The sequence below is a fragment of the Schistocerca serialis genome, chromosome 7 (assembly GCF_023864345.2).
Source record: "Schistocerca serialis cubense isolate TAMUIC-IGC-003099 chromosome 7, iqSchSeri2.2, whole genome shotgun sequence".
In the NCBI taxonomy this organism is placed as follows: Eukaryota; Metazoa; Arthropoda; class Insecta; order Orthoptera; family Acrididae; genus Schistocerca; species Schistocerca serialis.
Genome location: NC_064644.1, coordinates 568063913 through 568075957, shown reverse-complemented (window position 1 = coordinate 568075957; position 12045 = coordinate 568063913). Strand labels below are relative to the sequence as shown.

General features: G+C 42.4%; 1 protein-coding gene across 1 annotated transcript in view; it reads right to left on the bottom strand.

Annotated features, from left to right (window-relative positions):
- Nucleotides 1-12045, bottom strand: part of LOC126412434 (UDP-glucosyltransferase 2-like) — a 217492-nt gene that overhangs the window by 102721 nt on the left and 102726 nt on the right. The window contains exon 3 of the mRNA XM_050082029.1: nt 6961-7139. Coding sequence (XP_049937986.1) covers nt 6961-7139 — 179 coding nt within the window. The remainder of the gene's footprint in view (nt 1-6960; nt 7140-12045) is intronic.

Genomic DNA, 12045 nt, shown 5'->3' with positions numbered 1-12045 from the left:
ATGATCTTAATCCATAACGACAGTACGATGCAATATGAGATCCTCAGAAAATAATAATTATATTACATCAACAAAAGACAATTGCAGTAATCTCATGTACCGAAAAATAACAAAACAATATCTACCAATATAGACAGGGGCATGAATAAATAAGTTTAAGTGAAACACATTTTGGAGACGAAACGAGGAGTTGGTTAATGGCATCGGAAAACCCCACTTAACAAGAGAACATCGAGCTTCACTGCAGAAAGGATAAGGCCAGAACAATCACTATTCTTTTTAATATAAATACGGCCAGGACCGAGGGTAAGTGGCTGGACGGCGTTAACAGGGCTAGGCTGCGACAGGCAAGAAAAATAAAATTCACCTCTAACGAAACGGCGATTGGCTGAAGCCATACTGGGCGACGCAGATGTGACACGGAGAGGAGATCCCCATTATGTAAAAGCATTTTGAGAACTAAAATTTCTAAATATCTCTCTTGTCTCACGGCGGACCACACAAGTGTGGGGAAAATAGCGAGGGCGTTCAGAGCTTTGCTTTCTACGAAGTGTGGGCTATATGCTTCACATATCGTGGCGATAGATAGCAAAAAGGTAGTTAATTATTGCTGCAGGAATTTTTGCAGGCAAAGAAATTGTGCACGTTGCTCCAACCCTTAGTGAGTGTGCAATAGGCATTATTTCGACTAGGGAAAGATTAAAGTTATATGGAACGCAGGAAAGTTGAGACTAAGTGAATTCAGTCAAGGCCAGAGTAGGGAATTAGTGCTTCAGATTCAGCACAGAGACAACGCTGTTGCAGACGCCGCTTGGTAAAGTACAATTGCACATTAGGCCACAGTAAAAGTTGAGTCTAGATTCTGCTCACTCCAACTTGCGTACACTTTGACCATTGAATATCAAAAGCTAGGATACTAACCTATCCTCACATTGAGTACATGAGAGTTTTTTCAGTGGTTCAAAAAGTAAATTTATTCTCCACCAACTCGGTGCACTGACCAGCTACAACATCGTAGATGTAAATGAGCTAATGAAGATTTAATCATTCTTTCCTGTGATAAAAAAGTTTTCATATATACAGATAACGAGTTTAATAATCGTCAATTCAGTATGTCCAAGAGTTAAATATTTTTTACAATTTTGTCATATGATGACATGATGGAGACCGTGGCTGTTGTTTGAAGACAAATGTTGATGGTGTTAGGAGAGCAACCAGCCACAAATTTACTTTCAGTTCCTTTATTTATTCAAAGGAAACCGTTATCGGTTTCGAATCGTTGTGATTCATCCTCAGACGGTTTACACGCTTTCTTTATGGCATTTGGTGTGTTTTTATAGTTTAATTGTCCTAAAATATAAATAAAACATAATTATAAACACGCCACACACAGATGGTTGCGTTACAGATTTTCGTTGCATGTGACTTACGTGAAACGTCGGTTTCGAGTGTTTGTTTTCATAACATTCGTCCAACCGATGTAAATGCATTCCCACTGCATCCTCGTTGTTGCACCCGTAAATAGTTCTCACTGTACACTTTAGATTTGTCGCTGAGATCATTTCAACGACGCACCACATGATCTCAGCGACAAATCTAAAGTGTACAGTGAGAACTATTTACGGGTGCAACAACGAGGATGCAGTGGGAATGCATTTACATCGGTTGGACGAATGTTATGAAAACAAACACTCGAAACCGACGTTTCACGTAAGTCACATGCAACGAAAATCTGTAACGCAACCATCTGTGTGTGGCGTGTTTATAATTATGTTTTAGGACAATTAATCTATAAAAACACACCAAATGTCAAAGAAAGCGTGTAAACCGTCTTAGGATGAATCACAACGATTCGAAACCGATAACGGTTTCCTTTGAATAAATAAAGGAACTGAAAGTAAATTTGTGGCTGGTTGCTGTCCTAACACCATCAACATTTGTTAAATATTTTATTATTGAGTGTTTAAAGTAATTGAACATGGTTGTTATGTATCACTTGACCACTGAAAGCACAGTTGATAAATTATATGTAGAAAATAGAAAGGTAACAGCTGTTTTGTTTTTCTAGAATAGATCCCACTTTTATTAATTCATGCATTCTAGTTACGTGACAGCAGCATTTCTAATGAATTTTGTTACGATCTGAACCTGATATTAGCTGCCTTACAGGGCCATATTTATATAGAATGTCTGTTTGACATCCTGGGCTTGAGAAGACAGTTCAGATGTTTTGTACATTTGCGCACTATGTGGTAAGCTAAGTTTGCACAAATTAGTCCACTCGATGTGCAGATAGTGAGGACAATCTCACAATTTCTAGTAACGAACTATGGAGCAGAGATGGAGCAAGACTAAATTGATACTTCATAAGCAATAAGAGAAATGAACGCTTAACAAATTTTGCAACTATTTTCAAGTTTAGTTTAGTATGACATGTAACTAATCAATGTTAAAGTCTTCCACTTGCATGATAAAATGCGAATTGATGCATCTGATTGGAACTGGAGAGAATATCACTAAACTCCGGTTTGGTGGAGGCAACTGCATTAACCGATCGTGTCGTAGAAACTGACAACTGGTGTGAAATAGTATTGTTTATTAATGAGAATATCCGGGTGACGGACAAAGTAAATGATCACGACTAACCAACCGATATGAAAAATTCACATTATTAAACATGCCGTGAGCGGATGCAAATATTAGCCACTACTCGATTAATGTACCAGCAAGTGAAACGCGCGACTGTAACCGAGAGTACAAAAATAAATTTGTTTGAACACGGTGCTGTGGCAAAACTTACGGACCAGAATAAAACATGGCTTCACTTAAAAGACATGGCGCTCTGTTTACTACAGATTAGCTCCGCAGTTTGCTACAATTTAAACTTAGCAGCGCTACAACATGTCAGCGAGGCCACGACCTCGTGCTATCGTCTGCAGCGAGAGGGGCTTCAGTGCAAGATATTGGGTGCGTGTTCTTTTGGGGAAGCTATTCTCTCGTGTACGGTTCGTCTGTTACAAATAGACACTGGTGCACGTAACATATTAACACAAGGAGAGTGTTGTACGTTGGAGCGAGGGAGAAATGACTGTCAGTTTGTCACAGGACGCATCTAATAGTATTCTACGTGTGAATTACAATGGAGGCAGTAAATTATTTGACTTCGTCAGCCTACAGTCAGCATTTATCCAACAAGGTTTCTAGAAAACAGCTTACTTTCATGGTATTCAATGAACATCAAGGCTACATTTTAATATTACCTACACTGATACAACTCCTGGAGTTAAACAAAACTGATAAGGATACCAAATATTGGAGCAGTGCTCTACATCAGGACACATTTGCGTCTTATATCGTGTTCCCTTTACAGATGGACTGCACATTCCTAGAATCCTACTGAGAAATAATCGTCTTTCATTCACTTTCCTTGCTACTGATTTATCATATTTTGTCCACTTCATATTGATTGTTAGAAACGTCCCACTACTTTAAACGACACCATAGAGCCCAGTATATTACCATACACGTTGTAACCGGACACTGTCAGATTATTTCTCTAGTTTATTGGCATTGCTTCAAATTTATAAACATAAATTGCTTCGGCCAGTACTCACTACCATTTAAGGAAAATTTCCACTAAGTAAATCGAGTTGGAATAGTGTTCAAGACATTAAAAAGAAAAAGAAACAATTTATTACAAATTACTTCGAAAAGAAAAAGAAATATTAAGCTCATCATCACGTCCGGGATGATTTCATTAGAGACCGGGCACAATATGGGGTGGAACAAGAGTGAAGAAGAAATCAGCCCTTGTCCTGTTTTTGCTACCGCGGCATTCGCTTCAGCTGATCTCGGGATTCCTGACGGAGATTTCAGCCAGACCCCTCGCGAAAGCAAATCTACGGACATTACCAACACTCCAATTCGCACAGTCCAGTCACTCGATTTCTCTGATGGGCTTCCTATAAGCCTGTATACCGCAAAATCTTACACGAGTAATATTACGTTCCTCCAAATCCTTCCTCATGTACGTTATTTTGTATTTCCTCTCTCTCAACATAGCCATAACCCTGAGTTTTCTTCAGTAGCAGCCCTGGGGACATGCTTCTAATGTGTCCATGAGAGCCCATTCTTCTCTTAAGCGACTTTCATATGCTTGTTGTGTAGTTTCTTGTTTCGCTTATTTGGTGGTGATCCATATTCTTGTCTGTATATCCTGAACATCAGTATGGTCTCAAGGCGCGCCTTTACTACCTACCTTGATAAGCATTTCATTGCGTACAAACTTGGTGGTTTTATTAAAGTGTTGCAACATATAACTCACGATGTTCTAATTTCTGCAGCAAAATTCGATATTGGTAACATCGAATGGAACTCGTCTTAGTAACAGAAGTAACGGAAGACTAACTGGCTGATACTGGAGAGTGTTTAAGTAACGTGAAGAACACAGCAAGTGCCATATCCGATTTGCCAGTAACTTCAATCAGTGGAAGAGGGGTCCAAATAAGCGAACACCTGACTCGGACTATCCGTTTCTGAGAAAACGACGATTGAAGATTTCGAGGTACTGTTTGTGCCTTTTAGCAAGTGCCTGACTCAACCGAGGCGCTAGCATGACGACTATTGTCGCAGCTTCATGCTTTTGCAATCCGTTTTCGGAAGCCGGTTACAATTGTTACTTAAGTTTTTCATCTATCTACCCAAGTCCGTAGAAGATTGCTCCACGGATGCTTTATAATACATACTGAAATAACTTTCTGCTTATTTGTCTACTAGTCGTATATCTGATAAGTATGTAAATTTTGAAAAAAGGAGGACCACAATAAATGAATGAGAAAATTATTTGAAATTACATCTTGGGTTGTCGGGTGTTCTGCCGGATATCAGCGTCGTACTTGCACGATATTTCGGTCACGTAGCTCGTAACCTTCATCAGGTGCGACCTGAGACTACTCCTCGAGTTTTTTTTTTTTTTTTTTTTTTTTTTTTTGCACTTTTTATTCCCTTCTCAGATGGAGAAGGGCGGGCTGTTGTAGAGCGTGCGTTGAGCTCTTTGCAGCTAAGGGTAAGGTTTATTCTGTTGTGGCACTCTTTATTTCTCTCGCTGGGGTGCAAAAAAGCGGACGGAAAACGGAGCAGCAACGCTCCAGCAGGTCGCAGGGAATGGGCGCGGACCACAGAGGAAGCACCTGCAGCCGTTGGTGGAGGAGGAAGGCCATAGGCATAAATACTGGACCAGAAGGGAATGAAAAGTGCAAGAAAAAAAAAAACACTCGAGGAGCAGTCTCAGGTCGCACCTGATGAAGGTTACGAGCAACGTGACCGAAATATCGTGCAAGTACGGCGCTGATATCCAGCAGAACACCCGACAACCCAAGATGTCATTAGATCGCGGGGAAAGCCTGAAGAGTTATTTGAAATTATTTTCAGTGAAATTCTTCTAGTGAGCCTTGATTCACGATCAATTGCAAGCACTAGTTGTCGGTAAAGTTGTCCATTACGTGTGGTTTTTCGCGAAGTTTTTATCCAGAGTGCAATCCATGCGAAGAAATGTGACTGTGGGTAACCTGCCTTCGAGCGATGATCGTGATGTCTGGAACTTCTATGTTCCTAATGTTTCCACGATAGTTGTAATCCAAGGGAATCTTCCTGAAGAATAAACACAAGAATAAAATTTAAGAATTAATAATAGGATCTGATAAAAGAATGAAATACAAGAATACGAGAATTGAAAACCTTTGTAACCCTTGAAAGTATCATAGATACACATATGTAATAAACAGTTGGTTGGTTGATTTGGTGGGTCGGGATCAAACAGCGAGGTCATCGGTCCCATCGGATTATGGATGGGGAAGGAAGTCGGCAGTGTCGTTTCCAAGGAGCCTCCCAGCATTTTCCTAAAGCGATTTAGGGAAATCATGAAAACCTAAACAAGGATGACCGAACACGGCTTTTAATAAATGTATGACACTTACTGTGAAACCTAGTCGTAATTTTACAATTAACGTAACATCCTTGTATCCTGTAACTTGATAACAAACATTCATGTAATAGCGTTCTAAGGACATGGAGAGATAAATGAAATAAAATAAAATAAATAAAATGACCAGGTTTCGAACATGGCGTGCAGAAGTGACAGACCACAACGCCAATCACTGCGGCACAGTTTCAGCTGACACTTTCGCGCTGTATAAGGCATAACAATTACGTATAACACTGATCGTCGTTTTCTGTGAAATGGCCGAGTATTACGGTTAAGCCGAGACACATGTTGGTTTATTTTGATTCCTCTTCCATTGGGCGAAGTTTCTGAGAAATCGGATTATGGCACTTGCTCTGTTATCCTCCTGTCCGCAGCTCGTGGTCGTGCGGTAGCGTTCTCGCTTCCCGCGCCCGGGTTCCCGGGTTCGATTCCCGGCGGGATCGGAGATTTTCTCTGCCTCGTGATGACTGGGTGTTGTGTGATGTCCTTCGGTTAGTTAGGTTTACGTAGTTCTAAGTTCTAGGGGACTGATGACCATAGATGTTAAGTCCCATAGTGCTCAAAGCCATTTGAACCATTTTTATGTTATCCTCCTAAGGGATGTTCTGAACAGCGAGTGGAAAGCAGAGGGGCCCTAACAGAACAAATCTGCAACTGGCTCCAAAACGAATATATTTTGACATCTGCACACAGTTCGGCCCGTGTGCAAGACACGATTTTAGTTAGGAGGTTATTATTTCCAACTTACTTTCAGTATAAGATGCAGAGATTCGGAAACAATAAACTACTTAGTCCACACAAGCTGCATCTAGCGGCTGGGAGTGGGGTTACATTCGTCATCAGGCACAGCTGTCGTTACTGACTACATCACAACGTACGTTGCTTCACTGTCAGTGCCGTGAGATGTTGCTGATGATACTTTCCCGAAATTTTAAAGCTCGAGAGACGGTTGTAGCATTACATAGGCGTGAACTCACCTTACCCATTCCTTCACCTGAGGCAAATTCAATTCATGGTGACAGAACTCGACGCCGATTCCGTGGTACATCTGCGCCCTCACTATAGGCGAGGAGTCGGCGATAAGCGACGCGTTCACCCCTCTCATGAGGGAGTAAGCAGAAGAGACGTCCAACAGCGTGTAGTTTTCATTGCTTACCTGCACAAAGTGATACAGTAACGGTTATTTATGTGAACTTGCACAAATAACTCATCTCGTAGCGTCGGTTAAGTAATTTTAAATATCTTACAAAGCAAAAGGAAGTAGGTGAGGAAATACGGAATTTAGTTTCGTAAATTAATACGAGGGTAATCCCAAAAGTAAGGTCTCCTACTCTTTTTTTAACTACACAGACCTGTTTATTTCTACAATGGTTTACATCAGTTTACAGCTTGACAATTTAGCTACTTTTCGACATAATCACCATTTCTGTCGATGCATTGTTGTAGACGCTGTGGCAGTTTTTGTTTGCCCATGTTATACCAGCTCGCCGCCGTGTTGTTCAAAAAGTTATGAACCTCTTCTTTCACCTCGTCGTCGGAGCTGAATCGCTTTCCAGCCAAATGTTTTTTTAACCTAGGGAACAGGTGATAGTCACTGGGCGCAAAGTCAGGACTACAGGGTAGGTGGATGATTATGTTCCACTGAAACTGTTGCAGAAGAGCAACTGTTTGCCGAGCGATGTGTGGGCGAGCGTTGTCATGGAGAATGTGTACGCCCTTGCTCAACATTCCTCTTCTTAGGTACTGTATTGCCGTTTGAGTTTTTTCAGAGTCTCACAGTACCTGTCAGCGTTAATTGTGGTCCCAGTGGGCATAAAGTCGACCAACAATACCCCTTTCCTATCCAAAAAAACGGTTGTCATGGCTTTACCGGCAGACTGTGTTTGTGTGAATTTCCGCGGCTTTGGCGAAGAAGGATGCCGCCACTGGCGTGATTGTTGCTTGGTCTCAGGTGTAATGTGGTATGGTCAGGTTTCTTGACCCGTAACAATTGAGTCCAGAAAGTTGTCCTGTTCGGCTGCAAGGCGGTGAAGAAACGCACGGGAAGGATCAACTCGTTGCCGCATGTGGTCCTCAGTCAGCATGCGTGGCACCAGTCTTTCGCACACCTTCCGGTAGTTCAATGTTTCCGTTAAAATTCTGTGAGCGGTGCTTCGGGAAACCTCAGGAACCAACGTGGAAAGATCATCCAGGGTGATCCGCTGATCTTCACGCTTGCTTTTCTCGTCCTTCAACACTGTCTCCTCAGAAATTGACGGTCTCCCACTCCTTTGTTCGTTGTGAATTTCGGTCCGACCAGCTGCAAATTCACTGCACTATTTACGAACATTTTTGACATCCATGAACGACTCACCATACACTTCCGTCAATTGGTGATGGATTTCAATCGGCGCAGTGCGCTTTCTATATCTACATCTACATTTATACTCCGCAAGCCACCCAACGGTGTGTGGCGGCGGGCACTTTACGTGCCACTGTCATTACCTCCCTTTTCTGTTCCAGTCGCGTATGGTTCGCGGGAAGAACGACTACCGGAAAGCCTCAGTGCGCGATCGAATCTCTTTAATTTTACATTCGTGATCTCCTCGGGAGGTATAAGTAGGGGGAAGCAATATATTCGATACCTCATCCAGAAACGCACCCTCTCGAAACCTGGCGAGCAAGCTACACCGCGATGCAGAGCGCGTCTCTTGCAGAGTCTGCCACTTGAGTTTGCTAAACACCTCCGTAACGCTATCACGGTTACCAAATAACCCTGTGACGAAACGCGCCGCTCTTTTTTGGATCCTCTCCATCTCCTCCGTCAACCCGATCTGGCACGGATCCCACACTGATGAGCAATACTCAAGTATAGGTTGAACGAGTGTTTTGTTAGCCACCTACTTTGCTGATGGACTACATTTTCTAAGCACTCTCCCAATGAATCTCAACCTGGTACCCGCCTCACCAACAATTAATTTTATATGATCATTCCACTTCAAATCGTTCCGCACGCATACTCCCAGATATTTTACAGAAGTAACTGCTACTAGTGTTTATTCCGCTGTCATATAATCAGACAATAAAGGATCCTTCTTTATATGTATTCGCAATACATTACATTTGTCTATGTTAAGGGTCAGTTGCCACTCCGTGCACCAAGTGCCTATCATCTGCAGATTTTCCTGCATTTCTCTACAATTTTCTAATGCTGCAACTTCTCTGTATACTACAGCATCATCCGCGAAAAGCCGCATGGAACTTCCGACACTATCTTGCGTTCAATAACCAAATAACTGCGCGCAATTCGCACTTGGTAGCTGTAATATCCAACGGGAGCCCTATTCTCAACGACTGCTAAGCCAAGACTGAGCGCCTCAGCGCGGAGTGCGCATGTTTACACATAGCACATGAAGTACTCTTCATAACAGTGTGACCAACTGCCACGCAAACAGAGATCTGTACTTATAAAAAAAATAGGAGGTCTTACTTTTGGGATTACCTTCGTAGTTACGGATGGGACAAAAGAGCAGTATATGACTGCCACAAAAAGGGGGGGGGGGGAGTGAAACGAAATGCACAAAGGGTAGACGGTCAGAAGACGTAATGAGTAGCTGCTGTAAAAGCCAGTTGAGTGGAGGGTGGCGGTCGAGTGGTCAATAAAAGTAGGATCAAACGGATTAAGATATGGCAAAACGGAGAAAATAAATCGTAGACCCTCATTTAACTTGTGTACGAACTATTTGTAAATAGAGTATTACAATAGTTTAGGATAACAAAGCGAAAAGTGTCTGCCTCTATCCCAGTCATTCGGTTTACCAGCGTTCGTAATGCACGTTGCTGTTGTGCTCTTCAGTTAGGAGACTGGTTTCATACAGCTCTGCACGTTAGTCTGTCGTTTCCAAGCCTCCTAATCTCTGCGAATGCATTTCTACCTGCTTAATGCAGTGAAGCCTTGGCGTCCCTCTACAATTTTTACCCCCCTCCACCTCCTCCCTCCCTCCCCCCCCCCCTCCCCACACACTCACACGCACATTAATATACCGACGATTCCGTGACGCCTCAGTAAACAGTCAGATAAAAAAAGCGATGTACCACGGAGGAATTATCCGAATGCGATGAAAATGGGTAAATGTTATGTACATGTACGGACAGATCACTACAAGAAACTTCCTGGCAGATTGTAACTGCGTGCCGGACCGAGACTCGAACTCGGGACGTTTGCCTTTCGTGGGCAAGTGCTCTTTCTTTCAGGAGTGCTAGTTCTGCAAGGTTCGCAGGAGAGCTTCTGTAAAGTTTGGAAGGTAGGAGACGAGATACTGGCAGAAATAAAGCTGTGAGGAGGGGACGTGAGTCGTGCTTGGGTAACTCAGTTGGTAGAGGACTTGCCCGCGAAAGGCAAAGGTCCCTGGTTCGAGTCTCGGTCCGGCACACAGTTTTAATCTGGCAGGAAGTTTCATATCAGCGCACAGCCCGCTGCAGAGTGAAAATCTCAGTCCAGATTACCACAATTTGAGAAAATTGAATGTTTTATTCAAGAGAAAAGGCTTCACAAAATGAGCAAGTCAATACCGCGTTGGGCCCCCCGTCTGTCCCTTTTGCAAGCAGTTATTCGGCTTCGCATTGATTGACCCAGTTGTGGCATGTGCTCTTGGGGGATACCGTGTCAAATTGTCTCCAATTGTCGCATCAGGGGTCATCAAAAGCCCGAGATGGTTGAAGGTCTCTGTCCATGACAGTCTAAACAGTCTGAGTTGTGGAGAGATCCTGCAAGCATGAAGACAAACAGTAGAAACTCTCGCCGTATGTAGACGGGCACTATCTTGTTGAAATGTAAGCCCAGAATGCCATGAAGGGCAATTAAACGGGGTGTAGAATGTAGTTGACGTACCGCTGTGTTGTAAGGATGCCGTGTGTGACACACAAAGCGGTTCTGCTACAAAAAAAAAAAAATAAAATGGCAGCCCAGACCATCACTCCTGGCTATTTGGCCGTACGGCGGGCGACAGTCGTGTTGCTGTACCACGGCTCTGCGGGGCGCCTTCGCTGGTCGTGAGGGCTCAGCCGACACCCCCGGGATAACAAGGCCGCCCAGCAGTGTTAGTGACGTCACACTAAGCGGCCCATGGCCGACGCAGCAGTCCACGGACACCTCCGTACAGACGCGCCTGGTGCTAACCATCTTCTGTCCGTCATACAGAAAGAAGCGAACTATAATTCGAACGAAAGACCAAATTATATATACATTCTTGTAAACAGTATAAAGGTTCATAACGAAATACCGATTACATATACGGGCAGGAATAAGTTTAATCGATTGAGGAACTTTGCCACTATTTTATAATTGTCAGAACACTATTTAGCTTTAAAACTCGCATACAGGTGGTGACAAATGCCAACTGACAGCAGGACTTAACATTTTCAAGCTGTTACACTGAAAGTAAATTATCTTAAACACTGTCATACACAGCAAAACCATCACAACTTTCGTTTACAATAAGTTAACAAGAGTTCACTTTATCTCATAAAACACCTGACTATTGTGAATTTACTCATATGTTCATGGTGACAGCTCTTTTCAAGAATTTTTACAAGTGTATCCCCAGTAATAATGAATGGAAACAAAAGATAGATATCAAATATTCTCCTTTTAACATAGACATCACTGAACACAAGATTCTGTCTTGCACTGTGATACTAAGGGACCGCTCTTTCCTTTAAGAAAAGCCTGACAATTTGAAGTTCACTCTCCTATTGAAGATAAACTTCTTGAAACAATATTAAAAATGTTATGAATGGTAAGGAAATGAAAAACAACCAATTGCATTACTTACCATTTTCAATCTCTCTACAGCTTATTTCCTTTTCCACGTAGAAATCACCAACTGCAAGACTCATTATTGCTGTCTGTTACTAACAAAGTGCTTTTCTATTTAGAAAACCTGACAATTTGATGTTCATTCTGGTACTGAAGATAAACGCTTTTCAGAGGAGTTCTAGAACCTATTCCTGCCCGTATATGTAATCGGTATTTCGTTATGAACCTTTATACTGTTTACAAGAATATATATATAATTTGGTCT